The 17,545-nt window shown below is 48.6% G+C and overlaps 1 protein-coding gene and 1 long non-coding RNA gene across 3 annotated transcripts; one reads left to right on the top strand and one right to left on the bottom strand.

The window, feature by feature from the left end:
• The first annotated feature begins 606 nt into the window (after positions 1-606).
• Positions 607-17,126, top strand: Trim50 (tripartite motif containing 50). Of its 2 annotated transcripts, none has more exons than XM_076923170.1 (7): positions 607-783; positions 2,124-2,535; positions 6,848-6,943; positions 12,869-13,099; positions 13,191-13,210; positions 16,058-16,182; positions 16,546-17,126. In XM_076923170.1, the coding sequence occupies exons 2-7, from the start codon at positions 2,137-2,139 to the stop codon at positions 17,124-17,126; spliced, it is 1,452 nt and encodes a 483-aa protein (XP_076779285.1). In that variant the 5' UTR covers positions 607-783; positions 2,124-2,136. The 2 variants fall into 2 exon arrangements, with proteins under 2 accessions (XP_076779285.1, XP_076779284.1); XM_076923169.1 differs by having other exon boundaries at positions 608-783; positions 13,188-13,210.
• LOC143437902 (uncharacterized) lies at positions 11,578-17,087 on the bottom strand. Its single transcript, XR_013107094.1, has 2 exons — positions 16,949-17,087; positions 11,578-16,242 (listed from the first exon to the last, which is right to left on the bottom strand). It is a non-coding gene; the product is annotated as an uncharacterized LOC143437902 (long non-coding RNA).
• Positions 17,127-17,545: the final 419 nt, after the last annotated feature.

A 17,545-nucleotide genomic window follows, 5' to 3' on the forward strand; every position in this document is an offset into this window, starting at 1 on the left:
GAAGACAAGGGACTGACTCTGCAAATTCTGCACAACTAGATCTTTTGTTTTGCTTTTGAGATAGTCTCATGAGGTCCAGGATGACCTTGGGCCTGCTATGTATCTGAAAATGAACTTGACTCTGGCCTCTAGTCAGTATTTTCTAAGTTCTGGGATTACAGGTGTTCACTGCCCTGAAAAGTTTACAACTTGACCTTGAGTGTGAACGCACACAAATAAGATATACATTACACTGTGTGGTTAAGATCTGTTCCTGTTACACCTCGAATGAACAAAAATCAGAGTAAGCAGCGTGTTCTATCGTTGGTGTGTGTGTGACCCAAACTTATAAAATGAGGAAAATCTAAATCAATAAAATACCTTTAAAATTCTGGGTTGGAGTAGTCAGAAAGCTGTTTGTCACACATAGCTCCTACCGGCTCTTGTTTGGAGTTGGTAAGTAAAAAGGTGCGCTGTCTCAACCCTCCCCCATCCTGGGCAAGGCCACAATCTGCCTGTCTAGGTTATCATAAGGGACCCAACAGAGGCTGCCGCCTCAGTCCCGTGGTATGTGACCCACTTTCCACCTGATTCTGGATGACCTTGAGGACACAGGTGTTGCTGGGAAAGGGGAGGGGATGGAAGAAGGGGCAGACACCAGGCAGTGGCATCTACGTCCAGCTGGGTGCCCCAGGTCTCCGTGTCAGCTGCCCCATTCTGGCAGGAAGAAAAGGCTTGAGTGACCAGAGAGAGCTGCTAGTTTGAGGCCCTAGTGGGAGGCCTGCTGGACCCACAAGAGATCAGGTAATGCACTAGTAGGGTGGGGGTTAGGTTGCTATCTTGGTCAGTGGAGACTTTGTTTCTATTTTGGAAGAGGAGCACCCCAGGCTCCTTATCTTAGACTCTCTGAGGACAGTGTTGTTCTGGGACAAGGGACTTTCCTCTTATTGTTTGTGATGTAGCTAGGGAGTAGATACTGACTTATCAAACATGCTTGAGGCCCCCAGAGTTCTAGACCCAGAACTGTTTAAATTGGGTATATTGGAGCAGGCTTGCAATCCCAGCTGCATACAGGGTTCAAGACCATCACGGTTTACATGAGCCCTATCCCAGAAGGAAAATAAAAGTAACACTCTTGCTTTAAGAGTGCTTAGGTGGCAGGTCCCTGGTGGTCCATGCCCTGGCAGGAAAGAGGAAGACAGATCTCTGTGAGTCTGAGGCCAGCCTGGTCTACAGAGAGAGTTCCAGGACACCCAGGGCTACTCAGAGAAACCTTGTCTCGAAAAACAACAAAAACAAAACAACCTAAACAAATAAAAAGTGCCTGGCTGAAAGGTATATATTACAGATTTCAGGGTCTCAGAAGAGACTCTTCCTTGAAGTGGAATCCCTGGCCAGAGCTGGGTTCTAGAACCTCTAGAGCAGCGGTTCTCAGCCTTCCCAGTGCTGGAGCCCTTTAACACAGTTCCTCATGCGGTGTGACCCCCAACCATAAAAAAAAATATTTTTCTTGCCACTTCATAACTGTAATTTTGCTACTGTTATGAATTATGATGTAAGCATCTGTATTTTCCCAGTGGTCTTAGGCAACCACCATGAAAGGGTTGTTGGACCCTCGAAGGGGTTGCAATCCACAAGCTGAGAACCACTGCTCTAGTGCAATTTAGTGAGAGCCTGTCTTAAAATCGAGTAAGGAGGGGAGGGGCGCTTTTTTTAAAAGGTTAAAAGAAGGCAGAGGCTTTACCTCATCAGTGGAGTGCCTGCCTAGCATGCACAAGGCTCTGGGTTCAATCCCCCAATGCTGGGGGTCACACGAGGGGGGATGGGTCATAGCTCTATGTGCCATTTGTGGTGCTGGAGACTGAACCCAGGACCTCATGTATAGCAGAAAAACCCGAGTTAGACTCCCTGTTAAGCTGCATATCCAAACTCATAGTGGCCATTGTTTTTCCACATAAGTCCTTTTTTTCTCCAGACAGGGAAACTGAGGCTCAAGGGACATAGTATGCTAAGATCAGAACCCAGGGCTGGCACCCTTTTCTCTCTAAGCTTCTAGCAGCCTTTAGGGGGTGGGGCGCGGGTGAGCAAATATGATACAGGGAGGGAGCGGCAGGACATAGGACCGACTGCCACCTGTGTTGCAGCTGAGCTGTGTGCATGGCTTGGCAGCTGACTGTGCCGGAACTCCAGGACCAGCTGCAGTGTCCCATTTGCCTGGAGGTCTTCAAAGAGCCTCTGATGCTACAGTGTGGCCACTCCTACTGCAAGGACTGCCTGGACTCCATGTCCCAACACCTGGACTCCGAGCTGCGCTGTCCTGTGTGTCGTCAGTCAGTAGACTGCAGCAGCTCCCCGCCTAATGTCTCCCTGGCCCGGGTGATCGATGCTCTGAGGCTCCCTGGGGACACAGAGCCCACCGTCTGTGTGCACCACCGAAACCCTCTCAGCCTCTTCTGTGAGAAAGACCAGGAATTCATCTGTGGTCTCTGTGGCCTGCTGGGCTCCCATCAACACCACCGAGTTACACCAGTCTCCACCGTCTACAGCCGCATGAAGGTGCGAGGGGCGGGCAGACCGCTAGGGGGAGGAGCAGAGCAAAGGGCGGCTCGCCTGAGTGTTCTCCTGCGCCTCCACTCTGTAGAAGAAGGCTACTGCACCAGGGCTCCATTTCCCTTCCAACTCCATCTCGGGAGTGTATGGCACACGTACACAAGCATGCAATGCATTCATTCATTGTTTTTTCTTTTTTTTTAACACTTATTTGATTATTGACTGGTTGACTGTGTGCACGCATGTACCACGGCATGCATGTAGAAGTCAGAGGACAATTTGTGGAAGTCAGTTCTCTTCTTCCACGTGGGGCCCCCTTGGTTGGCTTTTGAGGAGTTGCTTACATACCAGGTCCCGGGGAACGCAGATGCAGGAATGACAGGGAACCCCTTTCCCGACCTTTCCTCTTCTTTTTCCTTGTATCTCTGGCTTGTTTTATTTTGTTTTGCTTGCTGTGCTAGGGATGGACTCCGAGGCTTAGTTTATAGCTTCAGCGGCACTGCCACTAAGCCACATCCTAGGCTCAGTGATATGGTTTTTGGTAGTGGTTTATTCGTAGCCCAGGCTGGCCTTGAACGCTAAATCTTCTTGTCTCCTTCTCCACAGAGCTGAGATTATAGGCATGCACACAATAGGTGTTTTTCTTTTAATATTCATTTATGTGTGGACACACGTATGGAGGACAACTTCAAGGAATCAGTTTTCTTATTCCATCACGTAAATGCCAGGATCAAACTCGGATCATCAGGCTTTTGCCGAGCCATAAAACTGGCCTTGCTTCTTCAGAGCTCCTGAGCCTGTCTGTTCACAAGCCTTTGTTTCTTGCTGTATTTCAGCATCTACAGCAGAGGTCCTTAATCTCTGGGTCTAGACCCTTTAGGGGCTGAACAATCCTTTCACAGGGAAAGGATACCAAATATCCTCCATATTAGATATTTATATTGTGATTCATAGCAGTAGTAAAATTAAAGTTATAGTGTAGCAATGAAGTAATGTTATGGTTGGGGCTCACCACAACATGAGGAACTATGTTAAAAGGTCACAGCGTTAGGAAGGTTGAGAACCACTGGTCTACAGCTACAGCTGGTAGTACATATGCTAAATATGTGTTAAATATGTGAATTCCTCAGCCCATGAACTGTTACCTCAGGTGAACAGATCAATTATTATTTAATTTATATGACATTTTTATATGACATTTTTCAAATGTCACATATATGACATTTATATATAATAAATTTATTATATAAGGCTTGAGAGTCATATTTATAAGGCTGGAGATGTGGCTCAGTGGTAGAGGCCTGCCTAGAATTCCTCAGTGAGGGGCTGGGGGCGTGGCTCAGTGTAGAGCCCCTGCCTAGAATCCCCCAGTGAGGGGCAGGGATGCAACTCAGTGGTAGAGCCCCTTCCTAGAATCCCCCAGTGAGGGGCTGGGGTTGTCGCTTAGTGGCAAACAGCTTGCCTAACATGTGCAAGGCCCTGGGTTTCATCTCAGCACCAGAATGAAAGAGAAATATATATATATATATATATATATATATATATATATATATATATATATATACATATATATATATATGTGTGTGTGTGTGTGTGTGTGTGTGTGTACATATGCATATATATTTACACATATAAATATATATATATATCTTTATATTTTATATATTGTAAGTGGTACTGAAAAGAGTTAGTGTTATTGTTCTTTTTTTGATGCATGTCTCTGTTCCTTCAACCTGGAATATAACTTGTGCCTTTCACCCACATGTACACAGTTGGTGTCTAATATATGCAGGCACTGTGCTTGTGCCTGCTATAGCAGTAGGCAAAGGCCTCACCAGGCCTGGAAGATGCATCACTTGGGGTCTGCTGAGCTCTGTGTATTGGATGCCCAGGCTGACAAGAAGCAGCCTAAGGAAGGATGGAAGGGATTATTTTGGCTCTTGGTTAGAGGTACAGTCCATCATGGTGGGGAAGGCATGGCGGCAGGAGCACGAGGCAGCTGCTCACATGGAATCCACAGTCAGGAAGCAGCAAGCAATGGATGCCAGTGCCCAGCTCACCTTCTCCTTTTCCTCAGTCTAGGACCTTAGCCCATGGGATGGTGCCACTCACACTCAGGTTAGGTCTGTCTTCCTGGACTGAGCCACTCTGGAAATGCCTTTGAAGATGCACCAGGGATGCATGTCCACACTGTTTCTAACTCTAGTCACACTGACAATCGAGATTCACCCTCATAGTGCTCATGGATCCTGCAAAATCTCAGGCACTCCAAGAAGACTTCCTGGAGGAAGTGGACTGCCAACCTGAGTCACAAGAAAGGCAGGTGGGGGGGAGCGGAGAGAGTAGCACCAACAAAGGAGGTACGTGTGAGGTCATTCCAACGCTGGGGAGATGGGACAACAGTGAGGGCACTTGCTGCACAAAGGCCTAAATTTGAATCCTCAGCATTGTGTAAAAAGCCAGGCATGGCTGTGTATGTCTCTGACACCAGCAGTGTGGACCCAAAGAAACAAGAGGATGGTGGGGCTTGCTGGCTGCTAGCCTACCTTCAGTTTCACTGAGAAACCCAGTCTCAAGGGAATGAGGCGGAGAAGGATGGAACAGGTGGGCATATGACATCCTTCTCTAGCTCCACAGAAGTTCAAGTTTAGCCTTGGTTACATATCAAGTTTGAGGCCAACCTGAGTTACATGAAACCTCAGGATATGAGGAGAGGAAGAGAGTGTGCCATGGGAGGAGCAGAGGGAACAGCAGCTGACTATGGTATCCTGGGAATCAGAGGAGCAGCTACCCATGTCTCTGAGGCTTTGGGATGGTGTCTGGAATGTGGTGGAATGAGGCCAGGTGTGGTGGCCTGCACTCTGGAGGCTGAGGGGATGGGGTCAAGAATTAGACACTAAGGCTGGTGAGGTGGCTCAGCGGTTAAGAGCACTGCCTGCTCTTCCAGAGGTCATGAGTTCAATTCCCAGCAACCACGTGGTGGCTCACAACCATCTGTAATGGGATCTGATGCCCTCTTCTGTTGTGTCTGAAAACAGCTACAGTGTACTCATACATACACACACACACACAAATAAATTAGAGGCTAGCCTGGAGTATATAAAGAGGAGCCTGTCTAAAAAAACATAAGCAAAAAAAAAAAAAAAAAGCCATCAAAACAAATAAACAAACAACACTGGGGAGGCAGAAGGGTCTGCGCTGACAGCTAGGCCAGTGAGACAGCTCAGCATGTGAAAGCATCTGCCACGCAAGTGTAAAGACCTGAGTTCAATCCCCGCATATGGTAGAAGGATAGTACAGACTCCTTAAAGTTGTCTTCTTCTGACCTTCACAAATGTGCCTTGGCGTGCGTGTATACACACACACACACACACACACACACAGAGAGAGAGAGAGAGAGAGAGAGACACACACACATGGTCTCAATACATTATCCTGCTGGCCTGGAACTCACTGTCTTCCTGCCTCAGTCTCCTAAGCTGGGATATAAGTGTGACTTGGTTGCATAGCTTCCTCTCCCCATGACCCGGTTTCTCTGCTTAAGGGAGTGAGTGCGGGTGTTCCCTCCCGAGACTGCTGGAGATGCCCTGTGACTGTGTGTCTCGAACAAGAACAGGACATCAGTCACCCTGTATACCCAGGCTTGCTGGCTTTTTTTAGATGAGTTGTATTTTATGTGCATGGGTGTTTTGCATGAGTGCATCATGTGCATGTCTGGTCCTCAGGGAGGTCAGAAAAGGCTGTTGGATCCCCTGGGACTGGAGTTAGAGACCGTTATAAGCTGCCACAGAGGTACTGGGATTCAAACACTGAGCCGTCTCTCCAGCACCTTGCTTAAAAACCAAACCAAACCAAATCAAACCAAAAAAAAAAAAAAAAAAAAAAACCACTTTCCTTTGCCCTTCCCCTCCCCCAACTCCTTTCCCACCCTCTGCTTCCCCTCTCCCCTCCTAATCTTACTTTCTCCTCCCCCATCTCTCCTTCCTTCCTTCCCTTCTCTTCCCTTCTCCTTCTCTCCTCCCCCCCCCCCTTCTTCATCCCTTTCCCGTTCCCTCCCTGACAGCCTGGTTACCTGTGATGCAGGCTGGCCTTGAACTCCTGCCTCAGCCTCCTGCGTGCTGGGATGACAGGCATGTACCACTACAATGCCTTTCTTAATGCTCTTCACCTGGGTGTGGAGCCAACTAGAAAGCTCTGGTTCCTACTCTGACTCCACTGCCATGGGGACTGGGAAAGTCTCAGAAGGGAAAGGCTTTGCACAAAAGGGGAAAAGCGCAATTGGCCAGCTACTCACAGGACCGTGGTTTATCACCTCCAGGAAGAGCTTGCAGGCCGCATATCTGAGCTGAAGGAGGAACACAGGAACGTGGAGGAGTACATTGGCAAACTGGTGAACAACAGGACCCGGATTATTGTGAGTCCCTTCCCTCCAACTGGGGCCGAGATCCATCCACCCTGTTCCTACAGAACTGTTTCCCACCCCTTTCTCCCCACTAACCCACATTCCCTCTTTCTGACAAAGTCTTTTGTAGCCCAAGCTGATCTTGAACTCGTGACATAGCTGAGAATTACCTTGAACTTTTCTTCCCTAGACCTCCTGTTCCTAAGTGCTGAGATTGTTGGCATGTCCCATCATGCTTGGTTTATGCAGTGCTGGGGGATGGAATGCAGTGCTTCCTGCCTGCTAGGCAGGTGCTCTACTGCTGAGCCACATCCCTGGGAGAGTCCAGAGAAGAGCTCCACCATTAAACTACACTTCTAACCTCTCTCTTGGGGATTCTAGGCAGGTTCTCTACCACTGAGCCACACCCCCAGCCCCTCACTGGGAGATTCCAGGCAGGTGCTCTACCACTGAGCCTTGTTCCCAAGCCCCTCACTGGGGGATTCTAGGCAGGAGCTCTATCACTGAGCCACGCCCCCAGCCCCTCACTGGGGGATTCTAGGCAGGGGCTCTACCACTGAACCACGCCCCCAGCCCCTTACTGGGGGATTCTAGGCAGGGGCTCTACCACTGAGCCATGCCCCAGCCCCTTACTGGGAGATTCTAGGCAGGGGCTCTACCACTGAGCCACGCCCCCAGCCCCTCACTGGGGGATTCTAGACAATTGCTATGTCCCTGACCCACATTTTCTGACCTTATTTTTGTTAATTTTATTATTGCTAGTCAATGTGAGCACAGAGTTCTAGCACTGAACCACACCCCCAGCATGTTCTAGTTTGCCCTTTATAGAAGAGGGTGCCTTCCACACAAAGCCAAGTTCAAAGAAATGCCAAGTGGCTGGGGGAAGGTTTCATTCCTTATAAGGGAATTGGACCCAGTTGTCAGAACTGGTTCCAAGTTGGCTTTTGTTCAGTGTCCTTTGGGCCTGTGATAAGACAGGACGGGAGTCCCCAAGATAAAGTCCTAAAGCTTGGGCCCCGCTCTCCTCCATACCCTGGTGCTACCTGTGTGTGCTTGCCCTTGGCAGCTATCGCGACGTACTGGAGAACAAAAGTCTGGACACAGAGCTGTCAGCGTAGGAGTGGCAGAGAAGGAACAGCAATGCTCTCTCTCAGCCTTAGGAGAAAGATGATGGAGATTTTTTTTTTTTTTTTTTAAGACAGGATTTCTCTATGTAGCCTTGACTGTCCTGGAATTCACTATGTAGACCAGGCTAGCCTGGAACTCACAGAGATCTGCCTGCCTCTGCCTCCCTAGTGCTGGGATTAAACGTGTGCACCACCCCTGACCAGCTGGTGGTGGTTTTTTTTTTTTTTTTTTTTAAGCTATGAAAAGCCTGAGGGCCCTTTAACCTGATTACAGCTGGGTGGCTGTCATTGTCTGACCTGTCCTGTTAGTATCCCACACTCAGGGCTTGGTAGGAAGCACGTAATGCCTGCCTGTCCCTTTCTACAGCTAAGTCAATTTAATTTCTCCTCCTCCTCCTCCTCCTCCTCCTCCTCCTCCTCCTCCTCCTCCTCCTCCTCCTCCTCTTCTAGTTTTTGTTTGTTTATTTTATTTTTGACACAGGGTCTTACTAAGGAGCCCTGGCTATATAGTTCTAGGCTGTCCTGGAACTCAGAGACCTGCCTGCGTCCTGACTGCTGAGACTAAAGACATGTGCCACCATTCCTGATCCTACTTCTTTTATTTTGTGTTATTACAAATCATTTTACTCCTTGGCTATCCTTAAAAACAACAACAACAGCAGCAGCGACAACCTGCATGTAGTGGTGGCGCACGCCTTTAGCCCCTGCCCTTGGGAGGCAGAGGCAGGTGGGATCTCTGGGTTCAAGGCCAGCCTGGTCTACAGAGTGAGTTCCAGGACAGCCAGGGCTACACAGAGAAACCCTGTCTCAAACAAACAAAAGACCACTGATCTGACCAAATATCTACCAAGTTTCTTTTTACGGTCAAGGTCAATTGGAGATCACTTTTATGGTCTGCGTAGGAGCCCTTGGCATCTTTAATCTGCCATCTACCAATCATGTTGTGGGATGTATCAGGGTCTTGCTGACCAGGTGGCTTCCCCTGGAAGTGTTGAAGGCATTTCATTCTGTGGCTACCCTTAATTTCAGAGTCTACACTCCTGAGGGAGTAAAAACCTGGGGTCTCCATAGCTCTCTCTGGCCAAGAGGGTGAGAACTGGTGACTTGCCAAAGCTTCAGGACCCTTTGAGAGGCATCCTGTTGTTTCCTGGAGTGTAGCTCACCTGGGATCAAGCATGAGCCAAAGAACTGGCTGCCCTCTTAGCTCCTGTACCCTTATTGGCGGCGGCCTCCACGTATGGTTATTGAACATTCAGAAGGTCACTTACACCAGTATTTAAGAACGAACAGTGCTTTCAAACTTAGCTGTTGATAACACTTAGATAAAGTTTGACAAGCACATTTCCAAATAAACCTTAACTTTGTTAAGACTCAGTTTCCTAACTCGAAGCTAAGTGGAGACCCTGGACAATGATCTTGATAAAACAGCAAGCCTTTGTTCTCTAAGCACATTTTTTTTTTTTTGCAAGCCCATGCTATTTTTCCTAATAAAACAACTTTATATTTCAATGAAAACAGGAAAGTATAGCTTAAACACAGAGAATGTGTACTTTATGTCTTCAATGCATAACAGCTGCAAATGCAAACCAAACAGTCCTGAAGATAATTTTAATAATTTATTTAACTTTATTTTAATGTGCATTAGTGTGAGGGTGTCAGATCCCTTGGAACTGATGCTGCAGACTGTTGTGGGCTGTCATGTAGGTGCTGGGAATTGAACCCAGGTCCTTTGGATGAGCAGACAGTAATAATAATAATAAAAATAACATCTAGCCACTTGTGGTGGGGCACAGTTTTAATCCTAGTACTTGGGAGGCAGAGTCAGGCAGATGTCTGTGTGTTTGAAGTTATCCTGGTCTATACAGCGAATTCCAGGACAGCTGGGGCTATTTTGAGACAATCTTATCTCAATTTTTTTTTTTTTTTAAGAAAAATAACAAGCATTTAGAAGCTGATTTTGTTAAGAAAGTGTTTACCTCTTATTTGAGTTATCTTTTATTATTGTTGTTATTTTTGAGTCAGAGTTTCTCTGTGTAGCCTTAGCTGACCTGGAACTTCCTTTGTAGACCATGTTGGCCTCGAACTCACAGAGATCCTCCTGAAGGCATGGGCCACCCTGCCTGGCTTCATTTAAATGCCTAAGGCAGCCAAGGCAGCATTAAGTCATGGGGGCTGCCTGTCCTTTGTGTCTGTCCTTCGGTTAATCATTTCTGACTTCTGTAGGTCAGCATATTAATTGCTTAATCTGAAAGCACAGAGACAACTGACCAGTCTTGAATTCAGGGATCAGTAGAGACTAGAAAGAGCAATCCCCAACGGAGGCTATCTCTCCATTTGGGTGAGGATGGAGCAGACGTCACCATGTCCTGAGGGGTAGTTTATTTCTCTCCATCAATAAGGACTTCATGGGTCATTTTGTGGAACTAGACAATGACCAAGCAAACAACATTCTAAGAATGAATGATTACATATACATTTTGTCTTCTGTTTTAGAGTTTCAGTCACACGATGGACTAAAACGAATTTGGCCTAACTTAACAGTTTTCATTTATATGACCCATCTTAGTTACTGCCCTACTGCTGTGAAGAGACATCATGACCAGGACAACTCTTTTATAAAAGAAAACATTTAATCTGGGGCTGCCTCATTGTTTAAAGGGTTAGCCTATGCTCATCATGTTGGGAACATACAGGCATGGCACTGGAGCAGTAGATCAGAGCTTTACCTGATCCACATGTGGCAGAGGGGGAAGGGAGAGAACAGAGACAGAGAAAGAGAGGGATAGAGATGGATACAGGGTCTACCCTGGGCTTTTGAAACCTCAAAGTGCACACACCTCCCCTAACAAACCTCTTAATCCTTCTGTCTTAGTCAGGGTTTTCCTGCTGTGAACGTACACCATGACCAAGGCAACTCTTATAAGGACAACATTTAATTGGGGCTGGCTTGCAGGTTCAGAGGTTCAGTCCATCATCATCAAGGCATGGCAGTGTCCAGGCAGGCATGGCACAGGAGGGAGGAGCTGAGAGTTCAACCTCTTCATCTGAAAGCCACTAGGAGAAGACTGGCTCCCACATGGTTAGGAGGAGGGTCTCATTGCCCACCCCCTTAGTGACACATTTCCTCCAACAAGGCCACACCTTCTAATACTGCCACTTCCTGGGCCAAGCATACACAAGCCATCACAGCTTCCTGAACAGTTCCACTCACTGGTGACTAAGCATTCACATATGTGAGCCGACAGAGGCCATTCTTATTCCTAATCATAAATCACTTCAGTGCCATGGAAAGTCGAAGGTGGAGAAATGAGTCAACAGGTAAGAACCTGCTTTTTTGGACAGGGTTTCTCTCTGTGTAGCCCTGGATATTCTGGATTTGCTTTGTAGACCAAGCTGGCCTCGAACTCACAGAGATCTGCCTGCCTCTGCCTCTGCCTCCCCATTGCCTCTGTGAGCATCAGAAACACACTTGCTGTATATGCTTACATATAGGCGAAGCACGCATAAAGTAAGACAACAGACAGACCCAAGACATTTATTTTGATATGTATGAGTGTTTTGCCTGCATGCATGTATATATGTACACCACATACATTTCTGGTGTCCACAGAGGCCTGGAGAAGGTGTCAGATCCCCTGGTACTGGAGTTGCAGACAGCTATGAGCTGCCAGTAGGTACTAGAAATTAAACCCAGGTCCTCTACAAGAGCAACAAGTGCTCTTAACTGGTGATCCAGCTCTTCAGCCACAATAAATAAATCTAAAAAGACAAAAACAAAACCTAGAAAGCAATGTCCACTTCTTTTATTCTTTTCTCTTGTTTCTTTTGTTTTTATCTTTTTCTTTCCTTTTTTTTTTTTTTTTTTTTTTTGAGATAGTATCTCTTTATGTAATCCTGCCTGTCTTGGAACTCACTATATAGACCAGGCTAGCCTTGAACTCACAGAGCTCTTCCTGGCTCTGCCTCCTGAGTGTTGGGATTAACGGTGCACGCCACCACGCCCGCCTCAATGCCCTTTTCTGACACAGCAAAATGTGCAATGGTGACTCAATGAAAAATGCCTAGTGATGACTTAGCAAAAGTCCAACTGTCTTCAGTAAAATTCAAACTATGTCTAAACACAAAGGGGGGAAAAAAGCCAGGCACGGTGGCGCACGCCTTTAATCCCACCACTCAAGAGGCAGAGGCAGCCAGATCTCTGAGTTCGAGGCCAGCCTGGTCTACAGAGTGAGTTTCAGGACAGCCAGAAGTATATAGGGAAACTGTGTCTCAGAAAGCCAAATAAATAAATAAATAAATAAATAAATAAATAAATACAGCCAAACATAACCAAGGCAAACCATGACCCAGTAAAAAGCACATCAGGATTCAACAACAACAAAGATCAAACCATGGCTCAGTGCCCCCAAAATCAAACCACAACTCAGCGAAAATAGCCCAACTAGTTCAGTAAAGCTCCACATTGAGACTCAGCAAACCCAGCAACAATGATTAGCTGAATGGCCAATCCTAACTGCACACTGGCCTTCTCAGAGTTACAGGGTTAGGAATAGAGTAAGGTGCTTGCCTAGCATGCTGAGGCCCCAGGTTCAATCTCCAGTTCTGCAAAAAAATTAAAAATACAATCTAGAAGCTGGGTCACCTCTAGGGCTCTCCAGTCACATGAACCGGACACTATCATCAGCCCATGTAGGACGAGCCCCTTCAGGATGGGCCAGCAAGACAAGGCCCTGGGGATGCCAAGACCAGCCATTCAGCTCGGTTGTGACCGCACTGTGATTGCCCCCCCACCTCCCCACCCCCGAATTAGAATGAGTCCGATGTCTTCAGCTGGGTGATCCGAAGAGAGTTCCAGGAGTTGCACCACCTGGTGGATGAAGAGAAAGCCCGTTGCCTGGAGGGGCTAGAGGGTCATACGCGTGGCCTGGTGGCCTCCCTGGACATACAGCTGGAGCAGGCTCAGGGTACTCAAGAACGACTGGCCCAGGCTAAGCAGGTGCTGGAGCAGTTTGGGAACGAGAGTCACCATGAGTTCATCCGGGTGAGTGGCCAAGAGCATCCCCCAGCTTTCTCCTCAACGATGCAGAGTTTGGACACAGCAGTAACCTCTGTCTCTCTCTTCCTTCCAGAAGTTCCACTCCATGGCCTCCAGGTAACAACCTCAACTGAAGCTGCTGGGAGAGAGGTCAGCCGGTGTGTCCAATGACTGGGGCACAGGCATCTCATCCCCATGGTTCCTTCCTGTGGTCTAGCCCTAAGCTGCTCCCCATGTGCGTCTGTCACTGAGCACAAGGAAAACAATGGTAGTCAAGTGCCTGCCGTCAGGGCTCTCACAGACTAGTAGTGTAGACTGGTCCCACCCCTGTGGTAGGTATGGTAACAGATACTGCCCCGAGCTAGGCCGACACTGTGGAGGAAGGTGATGGCCAGGGACCGGTGTGACAGCTGAGAAGGCCACAGTGTGCAGGCAGGCAGAGAAATGAGAGCGAGGCGGTGTGCACAGCACAGGATGTGATGAAGTCCATCCGTGGAGTCAACTATTACATGTGAGGAAGGGAGGGGGGAGATGGACCAGGCAGGGAAAACCAGAATGAGGGGGGAGAGTGCTAGAAAGTCAGTGTGTGAGGGAAAACTCAACAGTTCCTGAGCCTGCCCCGTCCACGTGTGGCTCCTTGTTTTCTTTCTTCTTGTTTTCTTTTCTTTTTTTCTTTTTTTTTTTTTTTTTTTTTTTTTTTTTTTTTTGGTTTTTCAAGACAGGGTTTCTCTGTGTAGCCCTGGCTGTCCTGGAACTCACTCTGTAGACCAGGCTGGCCTCGAACTCAGAAATCCGCCTAATTCTTTTTTTAAAAAGATGTATTTATTTCATGTATATGAGTACACTGTCTCTGTCTTCAGACACACCAGAAGAGGGCAAAGGATCCCATTACAGATGGTTCTGAGCCACCATGTGGTTGCTGGGAATTGAACTCAGGACCTCTGGAAGAGCACCCAGTGCTCTTAACCTCTGAGCCATCTCTCCAGCCCTCTTCCTAATTCTTATTTTATGTGCATGAGTGCTTTGCCTGCATGTATGTCAGTGTGAAGTACCCACAGAAGACAGCACTGGGTTCCCAGGAAGTGGAGTTACAGATGGTTGTGAGCTGCCACGTGGATGCTGGGTATCAATGAATCTGGGTCCTCTAGAAGAGCAGCCAGTGTTCTTAACCACTCAGCCAGCCACCTCTCTATAGTTTTCTTCATGTGTTGGTGTGCATGCACATTTATGGGTGTGGAGGCCAGAGCACAGCCTTGGTGGTTGTCCAGCTTGAGGTTTTGTTTTTTTGAGATGGGGTGTCTCACTAGTCTGAGGCTCACCAAACAGGCTGGGCTGGCCGGTCAGAGAGCCCCAGGGATTTGTCTGCCTCTGCCTTCCAGCATTTACTGCACTGCTACCCTTGACTCTTTTAGATTTACCCTTTTATCTTATGTGATGTTTTGCATACACGTATGTCTGTGTACCAATTGTGTGCTCCGTGTGTGAAGAGGTCAGAAGAGGGAGGTGGATTCTGGGAACTGGAGTTGCAGACAGTTGTCATCTGCCTTGTGTATGCTGACAACCGAACCCAGGTCCTCTGCAAGAGCAACAAGTGCTCTTACCAGTGAGCCATCTCTTTAGCCACCATGACTGTTGGGTTCTGGGGATCGAACTCAGGTCTTCATTCTTGCCAGGCAGGCAATTTTTACCCATGGAGCTACCTCCCAGCCTGCCCTTTGGGTTTTTTTTAGTCTTGGGGACCACATATCTAGAGAGCACAGATGGAAGTGAACAGCATGCTCAGCTGGGAGCAGAATCAGGTCACCTGATGCCACATTCTCTTCTAGTTGGTCTCAGGTGTCAGCACACGTGAGAAACACCTTACAGGCTGGCTAACACACGTTATACAGCTTCCCCAGGGTGATCAGTTTCTCATGAGCAGATCTGGGGCAGGCCTAAGGATGTGCATCTCCAACAAGTTCCCAGGAAAGTTAGACTTGCTTCCCCAGAGCCCTGTCTGTGAACGCCTGTTGCATCAGTGACCTTGCCTTGCTGGGACCATATTACCTGATGCAAATGACTTAAGGCAGGAAAGGTCGATTTTAGTTTCAGAGGGCTATCAGTCCATTATGGCCAGGAAGGTGACAGTATTCATGACTTGTTCACGTGCTGGAAGATAGGAAGTAGAGAGATGAGGCTGAAGCCAGAAGTGGGGATAACCTTCAAAGACCTACTACATGACCTATTTCCATCAGCCAGACCCCCCCCCCCTTCTAAAGAGTTCTACCGGCTGGGGACCACATTTCAGAACATGAGCCTGTGGAAGATGCTTCCAATGCTAAACCCTAAAGGCTGCCATGCAGCATCTGTACCGCGTCCCCCATGGTATGGTTTGAGTGAACGGAAGGAGGACAAGTTCATAGACACAGACAGAAAAGCTGGGGTCAGGTGGGATATGCACACTCTGAGGCAGTGACATCAACTACACAGCAACCTGGGATCCTGGCATGCTTATTATGTGCAGTGTGGGGGCGGGGTGGGGGCAGGAGTTAGCAGGAGGTGTCTGGGCCAGCAGTCTCAAACACTCAGACTTTTACATGCTGTCAACATTTGCACTGGAATGAGAGGAAGGCTTTGGCATGTCTTTGAGCTACCCTGGACATCACCCTGGGGGAAGGTTTTACCATTCCAGGGGGCTGAGACATTGAGGTCCTTGACCCAGGCCACGCCCAAGTCAACAACTGCACCCCCTCAAGACTAGATGAAGTCTTTGCACAGTTACTAGGGGCTTCCTCAGCTCCCTGGCAATCCCAATTCCAGGAAGCTGGCATGTTCTCCAGGAAGGAGGTCTGAGGAGAGGAAGGGGTGGTATCATGCATGCGTGGCCTGAGTAGTGAATTTAGTCCTGACGACACCCACTTGAGGAGGGGGGTGGGAGGCGGCCTTGATGCAGAACTCCCCAACTACTGGAACCCGTTCACACAGGGCAGAGGTCCAGCAGGCTCGGCCTTTGGAAGGCGTCTTCAGCCCGATCTCCTTCAAGCCAGCTCTCCACCAGGCTGACATCAAACTGACGGTGTGGAAGAGACTCTTCCGGAAGGTTCTGCCTGGTGAGGCTTCAAACTGTTATCTTCCCAATTCATCAATGGTACCAAGAGGCACAGAGAGGCCTGGGAGTGGAGAGGAGATGTAGGAGTGGCTGTCCAGGCGGTCAGCACACCAGGTCCCTAGCAGAACTCCACAGATCACTGTGGCCATGATCCACCCATCTACTCCTCCATCTCATCCACTTACCCCCTCCCCCATCCATTTTTCCTCCCTTCTATCCACACAGCTCTATGGCTGCCTCCTCCAGGTCCTGGGGACACCGAGTCAGCACAGTTCCCCATGCTTGAGGACTCAGAGCTCGCCGCCACCTTCTGGGTGGGGTCTGCGGCTTCTCTGTGAGCCAACCACAGGCCTCTCTCTTCTAGCTCCAGAATGTCTCAAGCTGGACCCAGCTACTGCCCACCCTCTCCTGGAGCTCTCTAAGGGCAACACAGTGGTGCATTGTGGCCTCCTTTCCCAGAGACGAGCCAGCCAACCCGAGCGCTTTGACTACAGCACCTGTGTCCTGGCCAGCAAGGGCTTCTCCTGGGGTCGCCACTACTGGGAAGTGGTGGTGGGGAGCAAGAGTGACTGGCGCTTGGGGGTCATCAAGGGCACGGCCAGCCGCAAAGGCAAGCTGAACAAGTCCCCAGAGCACGGTGTGTGGCTGATTGGCCTGAAAGAGGGTCGGGTGTATGAGGCGTTCGGCTGCCCACGGCTGCCACTGCCCGTGGCTGGCCACCCTCATCGCATCGGAGTCTACTTACACTATGAGCAGGGGGAACTCACGTTCTTTGATGCAGACCGTCCTGATGATCTGAGGACACTCTACACTTTCCAGGCTGACTTCCAGGGCAAGCTGTACCCTATCCTGGACACATGTTGGCATGAGAGGGGCAGCAACTCACTGCCCATGGTACTGCCCCCGCCCAGTGGGCCTGGCCACCTAACACTTGCACAGGTATAGGCTGTCCTGGTACTGTCTGCCCATCGGTCTGTCCTGCTAGACACAGGGATTTGAGGGGTTCTGCTGGGTCTTACTGTTTGGACTGCTTGAGGTTCTTCACACCTGCCTGTCCCTGAAACATTTATATCACCACTTAGTGGCAGGCATGCTACTTTGCACCTTACGAGGTCCTGTATCCACTCAACTTATGAAGCAGCCCTGTGCCTCCCACCTCTTCCAGCAGAGGGCAGAAACATTCTCTCACATATTTAATCTTTATCACTGGGACCTTTAAACATCTATTAAGAGCAATAAATTTGAAATTTTCCCAGTAGTTATTACTACTACTGCTGTAATATTTACCTTTATCTAGGTGTATGCTTGGGGGTGCTGTGCCCACAGAGGTGTTATGACATATAATGTGGCTATGGTGGGAGTAA

The sequence above is a fragment of the Arvicanthis niloticus genome, chromosome 24 (genome assembly GCF_011762505.2).
Source record: "Arvicanthis niloticus isolate mArvNil1 chromosome 24, mArvNil1.pat.X, whole genome shotgun sequence".
Lineage (NCBI taxonomy): Eukaryota > Metazoa > Chordata > Mammalia > Rodentia > Muridae > Arvicanthis > Arvicanthis niloticus.

What these genes read in the sequence shown, in the direction of transcription:
- Trim50 (XM_076923169.1), top strand. Translation starts at nt 2,137, where the DNA reads ATGGCTTGGCAGCTGACTGTGCCGGAACTCCAGGACCAGCTGCAGTGT. An exon ending in TTCCACTCCATGGCCTCCAG is followed by an intron (nt 13,211 to 16,057) that starts GTAACAACCTCA and finishes CCGTTCACACAG; the next exon opens with GGCAGAGGTCCAGCAGGCTC. An exon ending in CTTCCGGAAGGTTCTGCCTG is followed by an intron (nt 16,183 to 16,545) that starts GTGAGGCTTCAA and finishes TCTCTCTTCTAG; the next exon opens with CTCCAGAATGTCTCAAGCTG.